This window comes from Rhinopithecus roxellana, chromosome 16, assembly GCF_007565055.1.
Source record: "Rhinopithecus roxellana isolate Shanxi Qingling chromosome 16, ASM756505v1, whole genome shotgun sequence".
Classification (NCBI taxonomy): domain Eukaryota; kingdom Metazoa; phylum Chordata; class Mammalia; order Primates; family Cercopithecidae; genus Rhinopithecus; species Rhinopithecus roxellana.
In genome coordinates, this window is record NC_044564.1 from 14317145 (window position 1) to 14339856 (window position 22712).

At 44.1% G+C, this 22712-nt stretch overlaps 1 protein-coding gene across 4 annotated transcripts in view; it reads left to right on the forward strand.

The window, feature by feature from the left end:
- MED27 (mediator complex subunit 27) overlaps window positions 1-22712 on the forward strand; it is a 216944-nt gene that overhangs the window by 160812 nt on the left and 33420 nt on the right. For 2 of the 4 annotated variants that reach the window (XM_030919938.1, XM_010372838.1), the window contains exon 5: window positions 21623-21730. The exons of the other annotated variants lie outside the window; for them this stretch is intronic. In XM_030919938.1, coding sequence (XP_030775798.1) covers window positions 21623-21730 — 108 coding nt within the window. The remainder of the gene's footprint in view (window positions 1-21622; window positions 21731-22712) is intronic. 4 annotated transcript variants of the gene reach the window in all.

Genomic DNA, 22712 nt, shown 5'->3' on the forward strand with positions numbered 1-22712 from the left:
GATAAATGTTGGATGTTTTCAGGCCAGACTACTTGTCTTATGCTTATCCTACACCCTTTGGATCCTTTGCAACTTGTCTCCAATTTGACGTTTTTCTGTTCCAGTACTTATCTTCATTCTTGTAACAAATGCTTATTGATCAAATGCTATGTGAAAGATAACCCCAAACTGTAATATCTAGCACTGATTACATTGCAGGTGGCATCCCCATTGTCACCCACAATGCCACATGCATTCTTCCTTATGTGCTGTCAGCATGCCTCGTCCCTGCACACCAGCCCCATGCCCCATCTGCATTGCTCTCGTCTCCTGTCATCTGAACTCTTGCTCCAGCCGTCTCATTGGTCTCCTGGTCTACCTGCTTCGAAACACTCTGCCTCCCCTCGTCTTCCACACTGGACTCGTGATTCCAGAGACGCCAGTCCACTACCCTGCTGGCTCCTGTCACTGGCAGGATAAAGCCCCCCTTTCTAGGATAGTTAGTGTGCATGGTCTGTATAACCCGGCCTCAGTTGGCCTTTCTCCTCTTCTTCCTCTCTCCTCCCTTCCCAGGGTATCCTCAGTATTCTCTAATGTTGCTCAGTAGAGAAACTGTTGGCATTTGGGATGGAACAATTTCAGTTCCAGTGTGTGGAACTGGCCAGTGTATTCAGAAGGTTTAGCATTCCTGGCTCCAATCTGCTGAATGCCAGTAGCTCCTCGACTTACTGTGACAAGCAAAAATACCTTCCCATTTCCAGGGGCTCCTTAGGAACAAGATTGCCATGCCTGGTGCTTTTATGCTTTGTACCTGCCTTTCTGCCCATGGCACCCTTCTCCACCTGTTGCCCCTTCTGGCAAAACGACTGTGCATTCTTTGAGGTTGGGTTCTAATGTCATCTTTCAAATGCCTACCCTTATTTCCAGGCCGAGATAGCCCCACCTTCCTTTATACCCCTAGAATCCCATTTAGCCTGTATTGAAGGGGTGTGCTGTGTGCAAAGAGGGATCGTGGATTGATCTTACATGGATCGCTTTGCTGTAGAATGCCATTTGATGGTGCCCACAGTATCATATATTGCTGTGCGCAGTGCCTTTAGGAAGGGGTAACAGGGAAGTGCTGGGAGCTGGCCAGTGCCCTGTTAACGTCTGCTGTGTTCCACCTCGTGACATAGCACGCCAGAGCCCTTGGTACTAGATACAGGGAACGTCACAAAGAAGGGTTCTCTTGGGACTTCATAATATCTATAGGACAAAGAGACAATGTAAAGTATTAGTGTTGGCCTCGTTGTTAGAAGAACAATGGTATTGATCAATAGACTGTGGATCCCTTGCAACTTGTCTTAGGGTTTGTATTTTACCAAATGGAGCCATTTCTCTCCACACCCACTGCGGTCAATAATGTGCTGCAAAAATGATGTTTCTGCTCCTGACCCGTAAGCTTCGTTTTGAAGAATTATTAACACAGAAGCCCAAGCTGTTATTTTCTTGTAGACAATCGGGTTGTCCTGATTCAAATTTATATACAGCAATTGAATCTCATTAACTTGGATTTACACTGTATAGACCAAGCATGTAAATAATTGAAACCTTCCAGGGCTATATTAAATCTTCAACTGATTTTAAAAGCAGTTTATCTTGATATTTTACTTTGTTTCTTAATATCAGTCTACACAGTTGATTTTTCTCCAGTTAATCTTTTCATGGTGTTTATACATTGAGATAAAACAGTTGCTCGATTTTAATAAAAATGACATGCACAATTCGTTTCTGTTGGCAATTGAATTAAAAAATCAGTCTGCATTTACACTAATATGGTCTATGGTATTATTGATTATATAAATTGTATTATATTGGATTTTAATAAAAATTAATTGAACTAATTGTACTACATGTAGTTACAGGAATAGTAGTCATCATTCTCATCATCATCATAATTAACCTGACTTGTAAGCAAATTGTAATTAGCGGGCAGGCTCTGGAGCCAGGCATCTTGGGGTTCAAATCCTTGCTTGGCCATTTCTAGTCATGTAAGTTTGAGTAGTCAGTCTCTGTGCCATCATTTGCTCCTCTGTAAAGTGGAGCTAATTGAAGCCTTCCTTTTTGGGGTTGCCATGAAAATTGCCTGTTTAATTCAGATAGCATTGCTTACAGCTGTGCCAGTGGGGAGTGGGCGTGGGAGCACAGTGGTTTCTACTAGACACTTGTTGAAAGTCATGAAATGTTGTAGGCCTTGTTCATGCACTTAATTACCACAGCAACTGTTGATCCTAAACACTGTGATTATTAAAAAGTGCCATTGTTTCCATTCAAAAATCCTTTGTAAATAATCTGGGTCCTTTAATCAAACCTAGAGTGAAAATTCTTGTCTTTCCCCCTCCCCGCCTTGAGTTATGTTTTTAGTTAAGACTCCATGGCGGCAGTTCTTGTGTCTGCTTTTAAGGTGACTCATTATTGATCGTGCTTATTTCACTGTGCATCCATCTATGTCCACTTCTTTCCATTACAAAGATGTGTGAGGCTTGCCAAATGGAATTTTGGAGTAGATGTTTTGTTAGTTCTTGCCTTAGAATAAGCTATCATAATACTAGCTACTGTTTATTCAGGTTTGCCTCCCCTGTCACTGGCTATCCTTTCTTGGTCTCCTTTATAGATTGCTGCTCATCTCCCCAAAACATTGACGTATCTGGGAGCTCAGCTTTTGGTCTAGTCCCCTCTCTGTCTACTCCTAGTCCCTAGGTAATCTCATGCATCTCATGGCTTTAAATGGTTCTATTTGCTGGTGGCACCCAAGTTGACATCCTTAGTCTTGGCCTTTCCCTGGACTTCAGCCTCAGATTCATCTGCCTGTTCATGTCGCCATTTGACTTCCCCACTTGCTGCTTGAGATTCTTCCTGTTGCCAGAGTTCGTGGAGTTGTCCTTGCCTCTTCTTTCTCCCATACTTCACAATCAATCCATTGGTAAATTCCATGGGTTCTTCCTGAGAAGCATATCCAGAATTTACTCACCTTTCCCCAGTGCCACTCAGTTCAGGCTGCCATCTTTCTCCACATTTCCCCAACTGGCCTCTCTGTCTCCACCCTTGCACCCATGTAATCTGTACAGCAGCTAGAGTGCCACTTGTGCGGTGTCACTGTTCTGCTCAGGAGACTCCACAGGCTTCCTATTGCACCAAGAAACCTCCTTACCATGATCTCTAAGCCCCTACATGACCCATCTCTTCCCCACGTTCTTTCTTTTTTCCAGGCTCCCCCACTAGAATGAGAGCTCTGTGAGGACAGAGACTGTTTTGGTCACTGCTGTATCCTCAGTGTACAATGCTGTTGTATCCCTCATATACAATAGCACCTGGCTCGTGCTGAATTCCCAATAACCATTCATGATAGGAATGTACCATTTTACAGTGTTATCTCACAACAGTGAGATTTGCCTTTTGATCATAGAAGATGATCACTGTGAATATTATTCTGATCACTGCTACCACTTAATATGCCTACTGTGTGCTCAGGACTCTGTTTGACCCCTTACTATATGCTTATGATTATTTATTTAATGTTCACACTCACTCCTCAGCCAAAGATGTTATCACTGTTTTATAGATGAGAACACTGAGACTCAGAAGGTTCAATAACTTGTTCAAGGTCACATTAAGTGGTACAGCTAGGATTTGAAGTGAGATCCATGAAACACCCAAGTCCTGGTCTTTCTTTATCAGCCTCTGCTGCTATCCATGAAAAGGTCACAGAGATTCAAAGAAATACAGGAAGCTCCTAGTGCATGTAGGTGACTAGGGGAAATGTATTGAAATGAGTGAAGTTTTTTAAAAAGAATAATGGTTTTGATCAAATGTAATTTTGGTAGGCAGTGCTTTCTGAAAATACTTCTGACTTTCCCAGTTCTATTTTCTTCCTTCACACAGCCTTTATCAAATGATTGTTTTGTTGATAAATTTAGTGTGCAGTTGGGACTTATATGTAGATTGTACTTACCCTCAAAGGGAGAGAGGATTTTATAGTTTCCATTCATTCTCATTAAAATCAGAACATTTGCATCTTAACTTTTACATCTTGTTCCAGGAATTTTAAGCAGTCTGATTGTATGGAAGTGGGTCGTATTAATTGCAAATGGGATAGACATCTGCTCGCTAACATGGAATGATTTTTTTTAGCTCTGTTTTGTTTTTATATATGATCTACCAGAGTGATTAAGTGAGGGCTGTTGGTGATGCTGTTACAAGACTGGGTTTTCAGAGACTTATAATGTAACCATAAAAAGGAATTTAAGAGTGGATCTTTGAAAGTTCTTGAACTGGGAGTGATTAAACGTCTTAGAGTTTATAGATTTTTTTTTTTTTTTTTTTTTTTTTTTTTTTTGAGGCAGAGTTTCACTCTTGTTGCCCAGGTTGGAGTGCAATGGCATGATCTCGGCTCACTGCAACCTCCGCCTCCCAGGTTCAAGCAATTCTCCTGCCTCGGCCTTCCGAGTAGCTGGAATTACAGGCATGCAGCATCACGCCCAGCTAATTTTGTATTTTTAGTATAGATGGGGTTTCTCCATGTTGAGGCTGGTCTCGAACTCCTGACCTCAGGTGATCCTCCCAAAGTGCTGGGATTACAGGCGTGAGCCACCGCGCCCAGCCAAGTTGATAGATTTTTATCCACAGTCTGTCAGGGAGCCATTTCCTATCCTTGGAGCCTCTGTTGGTCTGTTACACAGTGAAGTCAGGTTCAGTGGGTTCCAGACTCTGGGGTAAAGGAGTGGGGAGCAGCATTGCTGTCACATTTTTACCTGCAGGGAGTGACATAGGAGTGAGTGAAGTCACGTGTGGTATCAAATTGCAAATAGCAAATTGCAAATAGCAAGTTATTTTTTTTCCTGATACTAATGTAACAGTGTTTCCCAAAGCGGGTTTCTTGGAACACTAATTCTTAAGGAAGTTCATGTGGGCAGTAAGTTTAGGAAGCACTCACTGGTTAAAGAAGGCTAAGCACTTGCCTTAGTTGCAGTCCTTTTCAGAGCCTTTAATTCATACACACTGTGAATCTTCAAGAGGAGCATATTGTTTCCTGGACATGCTTGACCACAGACCCCTTTTCATGAAATAGACTTAGGAAAATGTCAAGGAGAGCTTCCCAAATACTTCTTTTTAAATTAGAAACTCCAGAATCTAATTGGTCTCTTGGTCATATAGTTTACCGTAGAGTCTCAGTTCCTCGGGGTGGTTGGCTCAGACCTCTTGCCTTTCTGGACTTTTCAGGCCCTGGCTTTTTAAGATTTGCCAGTTCTAAGACAGTGGTACCACTGGCTCAGCTGTAGGGCAGGAGGGAAGTTGGGGCCACTGCATCTCCATGCATGTCTGTGTTTGACCAGGAGAGAAAGGCGATAGATGGTTAACAGCAGTGATTAGGGAAGGAAAAGTAAAATATGTAAAGGATGGAGAGTGCTCTAGATGAGTGACATTTTTCTAGATTCCTGACTGTGCACAGCACCTGCTATCTAGGCAGGGCTCAGTCAGCACCTGTTTAATGAATACGTTGCTAGGTACTCTGCGTCTTTGCTAAAAGACTATATCTAATGTTGATATACCATCATATTCTTGCTTCAAGTTAGTTGCCAAATGTGTATAATCTTTCACACCTTCTAGAATCAAAGGTTAAAACATGAGAACTTTTCTTTTCCTGCAGATAACAGATGTTCTTTCCATACAGAAATATCTACTGCCTTGCCACGAAGCAAATGTTCCTGGCCATTATTATTCTAGGAGTGGGAATGGATTTGAACCCATTGTTCCAAACCCTTATTTGGTCTCTCTTGGAACCAGTGACAGCTGACACATGTAAGGGGTGATGTCTGCTACCATGGAACCAAGCAAAGCTAGCTGACTCGCAAGAGGGGTGAAGCTGCAGGTTGAACCTGTGACCTTGACCTCATTAACTTCAGGCATCTGAAGCACCAGCATTCTGATAATGGTGTCAATACCTATCTTAGTGCCAAAATCCTTCTCCTAATGTTTAGTGGTACTGTTTTCCCATTTAGTCCCCTCCTCCTGCATACTATAGCTTGTTATCCAAAGGAAGGATCACTTGCTCATCCTTAATATGGGGAAATCATTTAGAGCAGTTAATTTGTGTTGACTCTTTATTGGTGCACTATTGCAATTAAGTTAGATTAATGAAAGGTAAATTCCAGTCTATACATGAAAAAAAAAAATCTCTTGTAAAGATCCTAATTAGTATGTGTGTTTATTTAGCCTCTCATGGTTTAATTGCATCCCATCTTGCTATTTACAAACAGGCATCATTAAAGAATAATGAGTGTGTGAAGAGCATTAATACTAGTGGCAGATGAGGTAACTGGAGGTTGCTGGGGATGGGGAGGGATAGATGGGAAGTCTGCTGATTTGTATTATTTTCGAACGAAGGAGAATGCAAAACTATCCTCTGCACCGGTCCAGGAGGGAGGACAGAGCAGACATTATGCAAGGCAGCAGCTTGTCCTTTGGCTGCAAAGAGTTGGGCGCCTTTTAATTTGTTGCTGCAGTATAATCTGTGGAGGTGAGCAGACACACTCACACAATTGTCTGTAACCTTAGCCGGTGTTGTTTAGATGGAAGCTTTCTTTTCAGCCCTGCATAGCAGGACATCTGCTCTTCAAATCCGTGAGGATTCCCTACGGTGCTGAAAAAGCCATGCAAAGTGTGGGACTTTCCTGTATCACTCAGCTCTGGGCCCTTCAGTAGCCCTTTAAAAAAAAAAAAAATCCAAACGTAAATGAATTGAGAAACAGGTTTATGTTATTTCACTGGCACCCCTAATATCACATTCTGTTTTTACGTAATTTGCTGGTGTTCCTTGAAGTTACAGGGTAGTTTTGTCTTTAGGTAGATGCTTAATCATTTATGTTCTCTTATAACCTGGTTTAAGGGTAGAAAAGCTGAGATTCCAAATGGGATACAATGTAACAAGGAAAATAGAACAATATGAAAGAATCCAATACATAATACATAATAATAGTATGTATTACATAATACAATAGTAATACATAATACATTCCTATAATTTATTGTGTGCTTCTGTAATTCTTGGCGTGAAATAAAATTTTCTCATCAATCAGGAGTGAAATACAGGGGTAGAGGTGGTAAATCTGAGAAGGAAGTGTCGAGAGCTCTGGTTGAATAATGCTTGTAGGAATAAACAAAACTCTTAAATACCAGCGCCTCAGTTTCCCCTTCTATTATGGTGATCATTGCAAAGTTTTGTAAATGCATTCTACATAAATGCAAACTGCTGCTATTCAAATCTCATAAAAGCCTTAGATTTCTCTAGGGATTCCTGGGTGAGTTGAAGTCCAGAGTTTAATTTATTTAAAATTAGGTTATAGGAATTCACAGTTTTCAGTACATCTTATGTTTTTCTTCAAACAAACTACAGTTTAATTTTAAGCTACCCTAAATAGAAGTAAAATAAAAAAGTTTTCAGTATTCTAACTACCTCATGCATCTAAGGACACGGAGAGCTGCATTCTCAGACACACAAGAACCTAAACAGTGTTGTATGGTTGCCTCTTTTGTTGTTATTAACTTGCAACTGTTCCACTTTCAGCTCACAGAACTGTGGGACATATTTTTCCATTCATATTAATTGGATTTTTAAAGTGACCTTGTCCACATATTGATTTGTATTAAAATTTTCTTCATCAAGGTCAAGTTGGCATATATCCTGCAGACAAAATATTAAAAAGCCAAGTGCTGCCTAACAGGGTATCAGCAGAAGAAGCGGAGATTTAACAGGGCCGAATTTGCCACAGAGGGCACTGTGGTCCCCTTCTAATGCAAGTGGCAAGGCTGTGTGGGGACCACCTTCACCTGGACTTGAATCTGCCTTATCAAGAGGAGAGTCCTGTTGAAGTCCGGGGCCCACCACTTTTGGGGAAGAGCCCCCTTGAGCCCCTCAGAGTCCAAACTAATGCTGCTCACAGGAGTGGGTTTAGGATGAGCATCAGCTCATCTGAGATTCACCCAGGCCACCTTGAAAAAGAGGGCCTATTATTATCGTTCGTAAAATTGAACTGTCTCTAGCTCAGTCCTCAGCTGTGCCTGGCCTGCCCATTTAACATCTCTTCGCTTACATATTTCAGAAGTATCCTAAACTTGGTGAAAAGGAAGTGATATTTCCCCTCCAGGTTTTTTCCCTTCTTCTTGTCAATAAATAGCAAAATCATTACCTGGTGCTCAAACCAGAAGCCTGCAGGTTTCCTTACTTAGTTTCCCCTTTTTTCTCACTCCTCAGATCCAGTCCAACAGCAAATCATATCAGTTCCTAAATCCATTGGCTTCTCACTTCTCTACTGCCACCGTCCTAGTTGAAGCTGCCATTGTCAGAGGTATTTGAACTAGAGCAACTCCATCTTGAATACAGGCTGGGTAAAATGAGGCTGAGACCTTCTGGGCTGCATTCCCAGGAGGTTAGGCATTCTTAGTCACAGGATGAGATAGGAGGTCGGTACAAGATAGAGGTCACAAACACCTTGCTGATGAAACAGGTTGTGGTAAAGATGTCAGCCAAAACCCACCAAAACCAAGATGGCAGGAAAAGTGACCGTTGATCATCCTCACTACTCATATGCTCATTATAATGCATTAGCATTTGAAAAGCACCTGTCCCACCAGCACCGTGACAGTTTACAAATGCCCTGGCAATGTCAGGAAGTTAACCTATATAGTCTAAAAAGGAGTGGAACCCTTAGTTCTGGGAAATGCCCACCTCTTTCCTGGAAAACTCATGAATAATCCGCTCCTTGTTTAGCATATAATCAAGAAGTAACTGTAAGTATAATCAGTTGAGCAGACTGTCTACAGAATAGCCGTTCTTTTATTCCTTTACTTTCCTAGTACATTTGCTGTCACTTTATGGATTTGCCTCAAATTCTTTCTTGCGCAAGATCCAAGAACCCTCTCTTGGGGTCTGGATCCGGACCCCTTTTCAGTAACACCATTATTCCCTCTCCTGGTCTTTCCATTTCTTCTCTTGATGCCTCCACAAAGCAGCAGGAAGGTGTTCCTTTAAAAGCACACACCAGACATGCCACTCCTCTGCTGAATGCCCTACAGTTGCTTTCCATTTCACCCAGACAAAACTCGGCTCCTCATCAGAGCGTCAAAGGCCAATCACACTCTTGCCCACCGGTCTGACCTCCTTTCTGTTCCTAGGACACCAGGCCTTTGCAGGTGCTGCCCTCTCGGTCTGTGCCGCTCTGCTCTGGCACTGGGCATGGATGACCTTGTCTTACCCAGTAGGTTTCAACCAAACTTGAACCAATCCCCTTGTCCAGCTTTAGTATCTTCATAGCCCCATACAGACCAAGTATTTTTTGTTTACTATCTGCCCACAACCCCCTCCCCTATCCAAGGACGTACAAGCCTGAGATCACATGTTGTTTCATTGCCTGCTCGGTCTCCAGTCCTTAGAACAATGCTTGGCACCTGGTGGGTACTTAGTAAGTATATGAGCAAGTGAATAATTGAGTGATCTGTTCTACATGTCATTTTTTCACGTGTAGATATTACCTGAATAATCTCTCTTTAAGCTATCCCCGTTTTGTTCATTTCTTTCATAACTCTTCGTAATTTCTATTTCTGTATTTATACCCTTCTTCGTTGCCTGTCTCCATCACTAGACTGTTAGCTTTGTGAACGTCTATTTCATTTCTCACTCTGGGTGCCTAATGCCTGGCCTGCACGTAATACGTATTTAACAGATACTTGTTGGGTAGATAGGAGGAAGAAGGAACTGGAAGAATAAGCAGTTTGCAATCCAAGGCAGCTCTAGGTTCTTCTCCATGTTCTGCAGTCCAAATTCTGGAAGGAGGTAGGTTGGTTTTTTCTTTTTCTTTTCTTTTTTCTTCTTTTTTTTTTTTTTTTTTTTTTTTTGACAAGGTCTTGCCCTGTCACCCAAGCTGGAGAGCAGTGGCTTGATCACAGTTCACTGTAGCCTTAACCTCCCGGGGTCAAGAAATTCTCCCACCCTGGCCTCCCAAAGTGCTGGGATTACAGGTATGAACCACCGTGCCTGGTCCTGGAAGGGGGCAGTTTTATTGGCCTAACCAGTATGAGGCAGAGCCTTCTCTACCAGGCCACTGTGTAGGGTGCCTACTGGACCAGCTGGTTCCACCCAGCACAGAAAACAGCAGCTTCCTTGGATGGCAGGTAGTTTCAGTGAGACAGGGACACAGTGTGAGGCAGCCTTCATTACTGTCATGTTCAGTTTCACGTATAGATAAAGGACGTGTGCTGTCGAGGTTTCCTCTTCACATCTGTTAGGAGCACCTTGACATTTTCAGTATGTTCAAGAAAACGGTAGCTTCCCATTTTGTCAGGTAACCTGTATCCCACTTGATTCACATAGAATCTTTTTGGATTGGAGGCCCTATTTTTATACAGGCATTGGCATTAATTCTGTATTCGCTTTCCCTGGAAGGGCTATATTTTATATATTTGAATATATGTTTTATAAATTAAATGAGCTAATTTTGATAGTTTGGGGGGATTTTTCCCAAGAACTGCAAGGGAAGCCCAGAGGTAGCATGAAACCAAGATTGGAAAGCACAATTCTCTATTCTGTCTTTGTTTCTTTACATTTTATGTGAACTTGTGTTGTTATTATTGAAGGGGAGACGAGATGAGATAGGAAGATTGTGAAGAATTTTATATTTACAATATGAGATGGAACACTATTTCATAACCCTTCCCAGGCATGAAAACCTTTTATGATACTTGGCAAATGGATTAGTCCACTGTGTTGAAATTCCCCTCCAACCAGGATACTTCTGAATTTAGAAGAGAGGAGAATATAGAAGAGCTAAGGAAAATCGGAAGTGCTGCCCAAATTGTTAACATTGATGGCTCTTTAGCAAATGACGCCAGTTCACTCATGAGTGGATTAAGCTACCTCATATAAAAACTTCTTAGCCAGGTGGAATGACTCACACCTGTAATCCCAGCACTTTGGGCGGTCAAGGCAAGAAGACTGCTTGAGGCCGCGAGTTCAAGGCCAGCCTGGGCAACTTAGTGAGACCACCCCCCCCCCCCGTCTCTATTTAAAAAAAAGAAAAAAGAAAAATTAGTCCAGAAGTTCCAGGCTGCAGTGAGCTATGATCATGCCACTGTTCTCCAGCCTGGATAACGGAGCAAGACCTTGTCTCTAAAAAATAATAAAAATATAAAAATAAAACACGTCTTATTAGGCAGGGTGTTTAATGATTTTTAAAAATAATGATAACAGATCAGCTGCAGTGGCTCAAGCCTGTAATCCCAGCACTTCAGAAGGCTGAGGCAGATGGATTGTTTGAGTCCAGGAGTCCAAGACCAAACTGGACAACATGGCGAAACCCCGTCTCTACAAAAAATTAGCTGAGCTGGGTGCAGCAGCTCACACCTGTAATCCCAGCACTTTGGGAGGCCAAGGCAGGCAGATCATGAGGTCAGGAGTTTGAGACCCACCTGACCAACACGGTGAAACCCCCGTCTCTACTAAAAATTCAAAAATTTGCCGGTGTGGTGGCGCTCGCCTGTAATCCCAGCTACTCAGGAGGCTGAGGCAGGAGAATCACTTGAACCCAGGAGGCAGAGGTTGCAGTGAGCCAAGATCACGCCACTGCACTCCAGCCTAGGTGACAGAGTGAGACTCCATCTAAAAAAAAAAAAAAAAAAAAAAAATTAGCTGTGTCTGGTGGCACATGCCTGTAGTCCCAACTACAGGATCACTTAAGCCCGGGAGGTAGAGATTGCAGTGAGCTAAGATCACGCCACTGCACTCTAACCTGGGCAACAGAGTGAGACCCTGTCTCAAAAATGTTAATAATGACAACAGTGATAATATTTTGCCATGATGCAGGGAGTGCCCACTGAGTGCAGCGTCCAACAGTAGCTCTCCTGGACGCCCAATAGCATCAGCTGTGCAGTCCTTAGAGAGGGCTCCATGTTGGAAGTAAGAAAGTCAAAGTGCACGTGGACTGCCTTTCCCAGGGCCACTCTGCTCTGTACGTGGCAGAGGCAGTATCTGAACCTGGGTCTCAGGCTCCAAACCCCTGGCGCTCATCCCACACTGCCTATCCCTGTGCTGAGGGGACTAATGGGGTAACCCAGGCATATGGTTTGACTGTGTCCCCACCCAAATCTCATCTTGTAGCTCCCATAATTCCCATGTGTTGTGGGAGGAACCCGGTAGAAGATGATTGAATCATGGGGGCGGGTCTTTCCCGTGCCGTTCTCATGATAGTGAGTGGGTCTCACAAGATCTGATGGTTTTAAAAACAGGAGTTTCTCTGCACAAGCTCTCTCTTTGCCTGCTGCCATCTACATAAGACGTGACTTGCTCCTCCTTGCCTTCTGCCATGATTGTGAGGCCTCCCCAGCCATGTGGAACTGTAAGTCCAATAAGCCTCTTTCTTTTGTACATTGCCCAGTGTCGGGTGTGTCTTTATCAGCACTGTGAAAATGGACTAATACACTCTGTGGCCACCACCGACTGACCCAGCTCTTGCCATGGTTCAGACGTGGTGCTGAGCACTTCACATGCATGGTGTCATTCCTTCCAGGGTTGCCAGGCAAGAAAACTGAGGCCTAAAGAGGCCAAGTGACTTGCTCAAGGTCACACAGCCAGGAGGGAGCAGAGCCAAGACACAAATGCAGGTCTTTCTTCCTCCCAGAGTCCAGAACTGTAGCTGCCGTGCTCTCCCATCTTGCTGGCAAGTTGGTTTCTGGCTTGTTGGCAAATAGACCCTAAATTCAGTTTGCCCGCCTCATTTTTGCTGGGTCCTTGTCAGAGGAAAAATACAATTCACCTCTTAGGGCTGTAGCAACTTTGTATCTCGAGTCTAGTCCATATGTGGCAGCCGCCCCCGGGGCCATTTCTCCTTTCCTGTATCACATTATATTATGTTGTGTTTTATCGTTGGAGGCACAACTGGTTTGGTTTTGCAGAGCAAAATGAGTGACCTTCAGCATGGAAGAACATCGGTTTTAGCTTTGACAGTCCCTCAGTCTGACCTCTTGGTTTCCAAGTCACATCGCTCTGTTTTCTTTTTATGATTCAGTTACTGTCCTGCACGATACAGTCCTGGTGGCCCCCTCTTTCGTGGCATGACGGTTTATCTTCTCTGCCCCAGCTCTGCCAGAGTTTCAGCCTTTCCGAGTTGGTCTGTCTCTGTGTTCTTTTGACTGTATCCAATTTTACAGTTTTCCTAGAAAGAAGCAACAGCCAGTTTCCCTCATCCCCCTTGCTGCCGCAGCTCTCCAGCCTGCTGTTAAGAGAACAATTCCGCCCAGCACGACTCTGTCAGGGCTACACACACCTAGCAGCTGTGCAGAATTCAGAGTGCTAGCTTTTTAAAAATGCTAAAATTAGAGGAAGCAAGTAGTTGATTAGCGTCTTAGAGATGGGGTCAGCTTTGTGTGTATGAAGTCATTTGTGAGGGAAGCCAGGAGTCTCAATTGGCAAGGCTTTGAGCTCCTTAACAGAGCCCTGGAGGAGGATTGCTGGGTGACTGGAGGAGTCCATGACTCAAGGCTCTTTGGTCACCGTTGCTTGTGATTTATAGACACGGATGTGGGGTCATGGGCCAGGCATGAGGTAGGGAAACAGCAAGAGGCAGCTTCTGGCCCTTCACAGAAAACCAGTGACCTTGGACTCAAATCTTTCAAAACTTCAGCTTCCTTCTGTTAAGAATGGGAATAAGACAACTGCCTGGGCTGAATCCTGGGGTCGATAGGCAGAGGAGAAAGTTGCCTGCCCTGTGTGCATGCACCTGCCCTTGTTCCAGAGCAAAGGGGTAAATCTGCATGATCTGGAGGAAGGACCCCCAGGAAAAGTGTAGGGGCACTGATGAGTTTTTACAGACCACATCTAAAAACACCTCTTAGAGGAGCTTCCCATTTGGAACCCCATTTGGGAACTGCTCATCTATACAGCCAACTCTACCCTTTCAGAATGTGCAGTGCATTGGGCAGGTGCTGAAGCAGGCATTTTCTGGTTGTGCCAGGCAGCTCAGTGAGGCAGTGCCCTCCTCCCTTCGTTCCTCAAGCACACTGTGAGCTCCAGGTGGCAGAGCACTTTAGGTGCCCTCCAGGGACTCCAGGCATATGTCAGTTTTGTCACCTTCTTTAAGGTAGCAGCCATATTTGATACTTCTTAACCTCCCTAGGCCTCAGTTTACTTCTTTAGAAATGGGAAAGCTAGAGATAATAATTGTTTACATCCTTTCCAGCCCTGCAGTTCTGTGATTCTGAGAAGCAGTGTCCTTGCCCAGTGTTGCACACAGTACAGACATTTCTTCAGCAGGACACTGCTCACTGCACTCACTCACCTTAGCCTGTTCTTTGTTTGGAATTCATACAAAGAGAAAGGTTCTCAGTATTGTATGAAGGAAAACACTTCCTAAATCTCCTTCAGGAGTGCCCGCCTGCCCCTCCTTTCCACCCTTCCTCCTTCTCTCCCCTCCTTCCCCCTTCTCCCTCATTCTCTCTCCCCATCTCTCCTGTCTCTCCTCATCTCTCCTGTCTCTCCTTGTCTCTCCCCATCTCTTCCTGTCTCTCTCACCTCTCTCTCCCCCTCTCTCCTTGTGTCTCCCCTCTCCTCCTCTGTGTCTCTGTCCTCTCTCCCTCCCTCCTCTTCTCTTTCCCTTTTTTTCTCTCCCTCCCTCTCTCTCCCTCTCCCTCTTTCTTTCTGCTATACTTGGAAAAACAGACCCCTTAAGGGCACTTACATATCAGACTTTTATTTTGTATACAGAAAATAACATTCATGGATGGTTTTACAGAAATAGTTGGCTTCTTTTTAATTTTAATAACACACTCCCCTCCCCAAAGCAGGGCTTAGACATGCCACCATTTGTCTAACTGACAAACCACTGAACTACCCCCCTTTACCCCCCACACACGTGCTTTCTGCCAGGTTGGGGATGCCACCTGGCCCCGGGTTCCTCGTGCAGGTAAGCTTTTGGTCAGCTCACCTCCCCTGATACTAGACACAGATACCGCTCAGTTTCAAAGCTCCCTACAGGAGTTCTAGGGGAGGAACATTTTAAGTGACCTCTCACTTCTCAGCTCACATGGTCAGGCAGTAGAGATATCATTTCCACCACCAGATTTGTTAGGTTTTCGTTAGACATCAGTTGGCAGAGCTGAACTAAATACTTTTTCTACTTTCCTCCCACTTTTCCTTTCCTGTCTTGTGACTTGCCTTGCCACAGTGGACTAGAAATTCTCTTCATGGAATACAGCTTGGCAGGCGATTGCTGGAAAAGCAGATAGAGAAGACCACCAGTTTCACCCCCCCCCCCCCGCCCCCGCTGCCCAGAGTGCAGCTGACCTGATCGGGGGCTAAGCAGGGGCAGCTTTTCTAAATACACTTCGGGGAGGCGATGGCCAGATGGGAGGCGGGCTGGGCTTCCTCTTCAAGTGCACCATGATGCCTGCACAGGAAACATAGTGCCTCCCCTGACTCTCTACCATGAGTAGTGAGCGAGCTCTTTGGAAATGTGCTGCTTGGTATAGAAAAGTGTTACCTTGGCAACAGCAAGCTCGCTTCATTACCAGATGACATTAGCTTTTATTAGTGGTATCCTATAGCAGTTGCCAAGAGCCGACCTGTAGCCCCGTCAGTGGGCGTTTTGCTGCTGACTGTGACCAGCGTTGGCTAGTTTGTGGAAAGATGCCCATTGGCCTGTATGTGCCGCATCGCCTTATCAGTCTATCAAAAAGTTCAAGGTCTCTACAACCTGGTGCATCCAGATACGTTAGAAACTGGCACATGCCAGATACATGAGAATCGGAATCATCGTAGAGTGATGTGAGGGCTGGGAGGACTGCTGGAGAGCGCACACCAGGCTCCATCGCGATGGCAGAGCCAGGAAGGCTCCTGTTATGTTACCCTTCCTGCCGCACCACACTCCGAAGAGAAAGGATGCTAACAGCCATTGAGCTTTGCTGTGCGCCGCGCCTCTGGGTCCAAGTTTTACATGGTCTCGCCTCCTTCAGTTTCCTCAAAAGGTCCCACCACATTTCACAGCTGAGTAAACAGGCACCAGAGGTTGTCTGAGTTGCCCTGGGTCACACTGCCTGCAAGTGGAGAATGAGGGCCTGAAGCCCAGTGCTGGAGACTAGGAGCAATTGACCTGCACACAAATGGCCACCGCCAGGAGGTCTGGCTGCCTGACCCTCAGGCTTGCAGGCACTTTCTGCTCAGTGGTCACTCAGCAGACCCCACAGTCTTATTCATCCTTCAAGTCCAGCACAGCTGTCACCCCCTCTCAGCTTCCTGTAGCCCCAGGAGTGAGAGCAGGAAGGGAAATTAACATAAGGGCCAGGTCAGCCAGTTCACTGACTTGGCTACAGCAGCAGTTCTGGTTCCAGCTTTGATGTTAACTGGCTTCAAACCATTTCACCTCCATTGAGTCCAAACAGGGGTTTGGGCCAAGTAACAGTAGGTGCCACTGAGCACTCCCTGTGCTGTCCTCTTCACCTGCGCATTCTCTCACTGACTCCTCACAGTCATCTGAGATGGGAATGCCATTATTTCCATTTAGATGTTCAGAGTAGGTAGGTAGCTAGGCCAAGCTTTCCAACAGCAGAGCCGAGACCTGATTCCAAAGCCTCAAAATGTTAGGCTTCCAAATTGGGTATATTATGACCATGTTAAAAATCCAGGCCAGACGCAGTGGCTCATGCCTGTAATCCCAGCACTTTGGGAGGCCGAGGTGGGAGGATCATTTGAGGTCGGAAGTTCAAAACCAACCTGGCCAACATAGTGAAACTCTGTCTCTACTACAACTACGAAAATTAGCTGGGCATGGTGGCACACGCCTGTAATCCCAGCAACTAGAGAGGCTGAGGCAGGAGAAATCGCTTGAACCTGGAAGGCGGAGGTTGCACTAGACAAGATGATGCCACTGCACTCCAGCCTGGGAGACAGCGAGACTGTCTCAAAAAAAAAAAAAAAATCCGTCAGGCCATAATTCTATGCCTGTTCAACTTAGATGAGCACCAGGATCTTTTTTGGCTCTATAAAAAATAAGAATTGGCCGGGTGCAGTGGCTCACGCCTGTAATTCCAGCACTTTGGGAGACGGAGGCAAGTGGATCACCTGAGGTCAGGAGTTCGAGACCAGCCTGGTCAACATGGCAAAACCCTAAAAAAATACAAAAGTTAGCTGGGCATGGTGGCATGCGCCTGTAGTTCTAGCTACTTGGGAGGCTGAGGCAGGAGAATCACTTGAACCCAGGAGGTGGAGGTTGCGGTAAGCCAAGATCACGCCACTGCACTCCAGCCTGGGTGACAGCGAGACTCCATCTCAAAAATAATAAATAAATAAATGAGAATTGACAAACTTTATAGAGCTTTATGGATTCAGAAGATCCTAAAAGTAAGCCAGTGCAAGACTTTTCATACTGACTATCCATAAACTACTACAGCCCCAGAAGTCATCTTGCAAAAAAAAAAAAAAAAAAAAATCAAACCTGCACCTCATCTTATTATCAATTTGCAGGCAAAACAGAGGAAGGAGGAGCATGTTAAAGTATACCACTGGGATGCCATCAGCAAAATCCAAACTGTGGAAAACTCCATAGGAGATAACCCAGTTTCTTCAACAGATAAAATGGGGGCACGGGGTTGGGAGGGCATCTCTTTAGTTTGGGAAAGACTTATGAGACATGTCAGCCAGCCACATTGTGTGGGCCATATTTGGGTCCTGATACGAGCAGACTTGTAGTGAAGTGGGATTTACGAGGCTGTTGGAAATCTGAACACTGAACTGGATGCTTGATAATATTGGAGCGTTACTATAGATGTGGGTGTCGTGGTTCTGCTTTTGTGCGTTTGGAGCTCTTCGAGAAATATGTACTGAAATATTTACAGATGAAGTGGTACCATGCTGTTATTTGTTTCAGAAGAGTAACTTAGGGAGGGAAAAGGAGGTGGAGGTGGAGATGACAAGACTGGCCAAGAGTTGGTCATTGTTGAAGTTGGGATGGGTTCATGGGGTTCTTTGTACTCTTTCATTTACTCGTGTATATGTTTTTAAATCTTCCATAATAAAAAGTTTTTAAAAATCAATTAAGTTGGTACTTTGGGCAGGGAAGGGGTTTGTTGGATTTTACTTTGTTTTGTTTTGATTTAGTAGTGCCCATCGCTGACAAGAGCAGAATGAAATAGGTGTGTTCATACCTTTCTGGTTGGCATAACCCTTGTGGTTAGCACTTTGGCAGATTATATCAAAAGCCTTAAAATATTTGTATTGTTTGCCACGGTAATTACAACTTTGCAAATCTAGGGAAATAATTCCAAATGTGGTGAACAAAAGTATACACTGCAGCCATATTTATATTAGGGGAAACTTGGAAGTAACCTGAATGTCCACCAATAAGAGAATGGTTAAAGAAATTATAGGATATCCTCTCAATAGAATGTCGTGCAGCAATGCAACACTGATTTTGAAGACTATATAGCAGTATGGAACAATACTTGTCATAGTTTTAAGGGAAAATTTGATTTGAAAATATACATGGCTGGGCATGGTGGCTCGCACCTGTAATCCCAACACTTTGGGAGGCTAAGGAGGGCAGATCATGAGGTCAGGAGTTCAAAACCAGCCTGGCCAACATGGTGAAACCCCATCTCTACTAAAAGTACAAAAATTAGCTGGGCGTGGTGGCACATGCCTGTAATCCCAGCTACTCAGGAGGCTGAGGCAGGAGTATCGCTTGAACCCGGGAGGCAGAAGTTGCAGTGAGCTGAGATGGCGCCACTGCACTCCAGCCTGGGCAACAGAGTGAGACTCTGTTTCAGAAAAAAAAAAAGAAAATATATATAGATAGTTTCATTATAACAATGTTAGAAATTCAAAAAGCATAAGCCTTTGATAATAAAAAGATTGAAAGGAAGTACCCCAAAATGTTAATAGTGATTATGTTTCTATCGCAAGACCCGGAACAACTATCAAGAAGATAGGAAGAACCTTTATTCTCTACATTTAGATTTTTCCATAATAAACATTTATATTTTTAACTTTTTAAAGTATTAATTCACTTTAAAATATCAAAATTAACTTTTAATACAAAAAAATTTGAATATAAAATTTCTAGTGTTATTAGTGTGTATTTCTAAAATCCATCTTAAGAAACTTAAATTACAAAGGCAATTTATCATTTAATTAATGTCAGCCAGGTTTTGGTGTTTCAGGAAACAATTGCTTAGTCACCTAGGCTTATTAGCAAAGAAAGTTAAAACATGCAGTTGCGAACAGTGGCCCTTCCAGAGGAGACCTGTGAAGAATGTGTTGGGCGTACATTCACTTTAGCCTAGTGAGAAGGTACTGATTTCAGTGCCTGTAACTACAAAACTCGGCCGGGCGCGGTGGCTCACACCTATAATCCTAGCACTTTGGGAGGCCAAGGCAGACGGATCACTTGAGGTCAGGAGTTTGAGACCAGCCTGGCCAACATGGTGAAACCCTGTCTCTACTAAAAATACAAAAAAATTAGCCAGACGTGGTTGTGTTTGCCTGTAATCCCAGCTACTCGGAAGGCTGAAGCAGGAGAATCGCTTGAACCTGGGAGATGAACATTGCAGTGAGCCGAGATCACACCACTGCACTCCAGCCTGGGTGAAAGAGCGAGACTTCGTCTCAAAACACACACACACACACACACACACACACACACACAAACTGTAACTCAGTTGCTCTCCCTCCCTCCCTTTCTTCCAATAGGCTCCCTGTTGACTAAAGACAGAGTTACTCACCCTACCTCCATGTTTTATTGGCATCCTTAGATAGGGATTTTCAGTTCCACAAAAAAATGACCCATTGATTGGACATAGGATGATAAAAAAATAAAGAGACCCACTGAACATTACATGGTGTGACAATATTTAAAAGTGCTATGCAGAAATAGGATGCCTTTATTAGCATTCCCTTAAATGTAAATACGTGTTTTTTCTTACCATGTTTGCATTCAGTACTATTTAAAGTATACAGAAATAGAGCTATCAACCTAACACTTGAAATTATTGAAGGAATCAAATGTTGGAGGTGTTCACTGATAACCCAGGACTAGTCAAGGAAAGAGGAAGGTTGTTATTGGGGACGATCAGTTGGAAACTGCAAGGAACGGGGACATGAGGAAGGGGTGATTGGAGGTGGCATCCCCAGAAACTGACGGCAGGTTGGAGTTGAAGGATCAGGATTGCTGTCTGGGGCTAAGGCTCTTACCTTGTGCAGCTCAGCAGGCCTTTCCTTCAGCAAATTCTGTGACATCAAAGCCTCATCAGAGCAACTCGGACGATGGGCGGGTGGGTCCCGGGCTGGGGTCTGCGTCCAGGGTCTCATATACAAAATGAAAAGCTTTAGCAAAGTTTTAGAAGAGTTACGTGAGCCCCTTGTCTTCATCCGTATATTGTTTATTGTTGCTATAATAGAATACCCGAAGCTGGGTAATTTATAAGAAAAGATTTTAAGCTCACAGTTGTGCTGGTTGGAAGTATAAGAAGCGTAAAGCCCGTATCTGCTTCACTGGCTGGTGAGGGCTTTTGTGTTGCACCGCATCACAAACATCACAACATGGTGGAAGGTCTAAGGGGAGGCAACACATGTGAAGGACAAAACCTGAGGGTGTCCTGGCTTTATAACAACCCACTCTTTAGGGAGCTGATCCAGTCTTGCCAGAGCAGGGACACAGTACCTCGAGAAGGGACCCAGCCATTTCTGAGGGATCCACTTCCTTGACCCGAACACCCCCGACTAGGCTCCTTAATTGTTTATCCCAACACCACACTGGGGATAAAATTTCAACATGAGTTTTGGTGGAGGGAAACAGCCATATCCACACCATAGTGTCCCTAAAGAAAGGAAGGTGCTGTTTCTATTCTTGGTGCTGAGCCTATTCCAGCAAGCACAGCAGGTTCCTTTTACCCTGGCATACATGAAACTGCACTTTTTTTAGGATTTTTTTTTTTTTAATGTATAATATGTGCTTAGGTTCTGAGAGTAAAAGCACTTCAATGTATTTCCAGGATCATGTTTCTTTTTTGGAGATAAAATTCAGCTACTTTCCTTTTACCTCCTGACTTTATTTGGTATTGCTTTTCCACTTTTACCAGTTACTTTAAATAGATAGTTCAACCAAGAGGCATTTGGTACCTGCCTTTGCTCTGTATATTGTACTCTGTACATATTGCATAGGTCTACGTAGGGCCACGACATAGTACGAAACAGCACGCTCACTAAATCCTATAATTGCCAGAATTGTAGGATCCTCGCCTTTGAAAAAGAAAATCTTAAAATGGGAAGGGGAAGGATTTTACTTTTTCCAGCAGATAGTAAACATGTAAAACCTGTCCTCAGAGTTTGTAAGCCAAAAATATAAATAAATTTAGGGAAGTTAGACAAGTTGAGGCCCAAAACATTTTTCAGTGATTACAGAAAGAACTTGCTGTTACTGAGAGTTCGTTTTCTAGTGCTGGAGGATCCAGAGGGCCAGCACCGTGAATCCAGTCTCACTGGATCAGCCAGGTGGTCATTTTTTCTCACACTCCTGCCCAACGTTGTGTGATTTGCATGCTCAAGTGTCAGCTTACATGTGTTTGGCAGGTGACCTTGGGAAAGGTGTTGAAAGTGATCGTCGTCATGCGGAGCCTGTTCATTGATCGAACAATAGTAAAGGGATATAACGAGAATGTCTACACCGAAGATGGCAAGGTAAGCATTCTGGAGTCTTGCGTGTTCCTTGATTTTCTGTATCCCAGAACAAATGTAGTCGAGTCTCAGGTGAATGACATTAAAAACTAGCAATCATAGCGGAAATGATCAACAAACAGATTTGTCAGTGTGAGGGTGAACACTTTGTGAAAAAACATCTTGTTCTCTCTGGTTGCATTTTTCATCAAGCTTCTGCTTTTTCCTCTAAGCCTGATGCCCTTAGTTGAATTTCTAATTTATCACCTTAGACCCCAGTTGCCTCATTAAATGTGTCTTCTGAGGAAATGGATTTTTTTCCCCAAGTCAAACAGCTCCTCAATAGCCCAGGGTTCAGCATTTTGCTTTTCCTAGAACCATGAGGAAAATTCCTGTTCATTTGACACAACCTGATGACACTCTTTTTCCACAAAACTAACAAGTCACCCTTAGGAAGTTGCTGTGCACAGCAGCATATATTGAATACTGCTGTTGAAAAAGACGTGTTATTTCCATGGGTGACTTCTTTCATGGAAAGTTCACCCGTGTGAACCCCTAATTCCTTTTGACTGCACAGTCTCCATATGACTCCACAGAGAGCGTCAGAGGATGCTGATGGGAGCTGACAGCCTTCATTTGTGTTTGCACCGGAGTGTAATGAGCACCCCGCCTGAGATGCCCCATACTCTGCCAGGCCACTCTCAGTGCGGAGCCTGGTCTCCCCACCCCATCGGGAGCCTTTCCTTCCCTCATGACTCATTAAAACGTAAAAGTTTGTTAGCATGAATACTGGTACTCACCACCCAACAGCCACATTATAATGAGAATAGAATGTTCTTCAAAAAAAGGTGGTAACTGTGGCTTAGGACATAGCAGGGCGTTCCATAAGAAGCATGGCCCATGATATAATGAGATGTGTGTTTTGAACAAGTAACCCAGCATTTCCACATTCCACACAAGTGTTGTCTACATGGGATGCTATTCTTGCTCCAAGGACTGTGCCCAG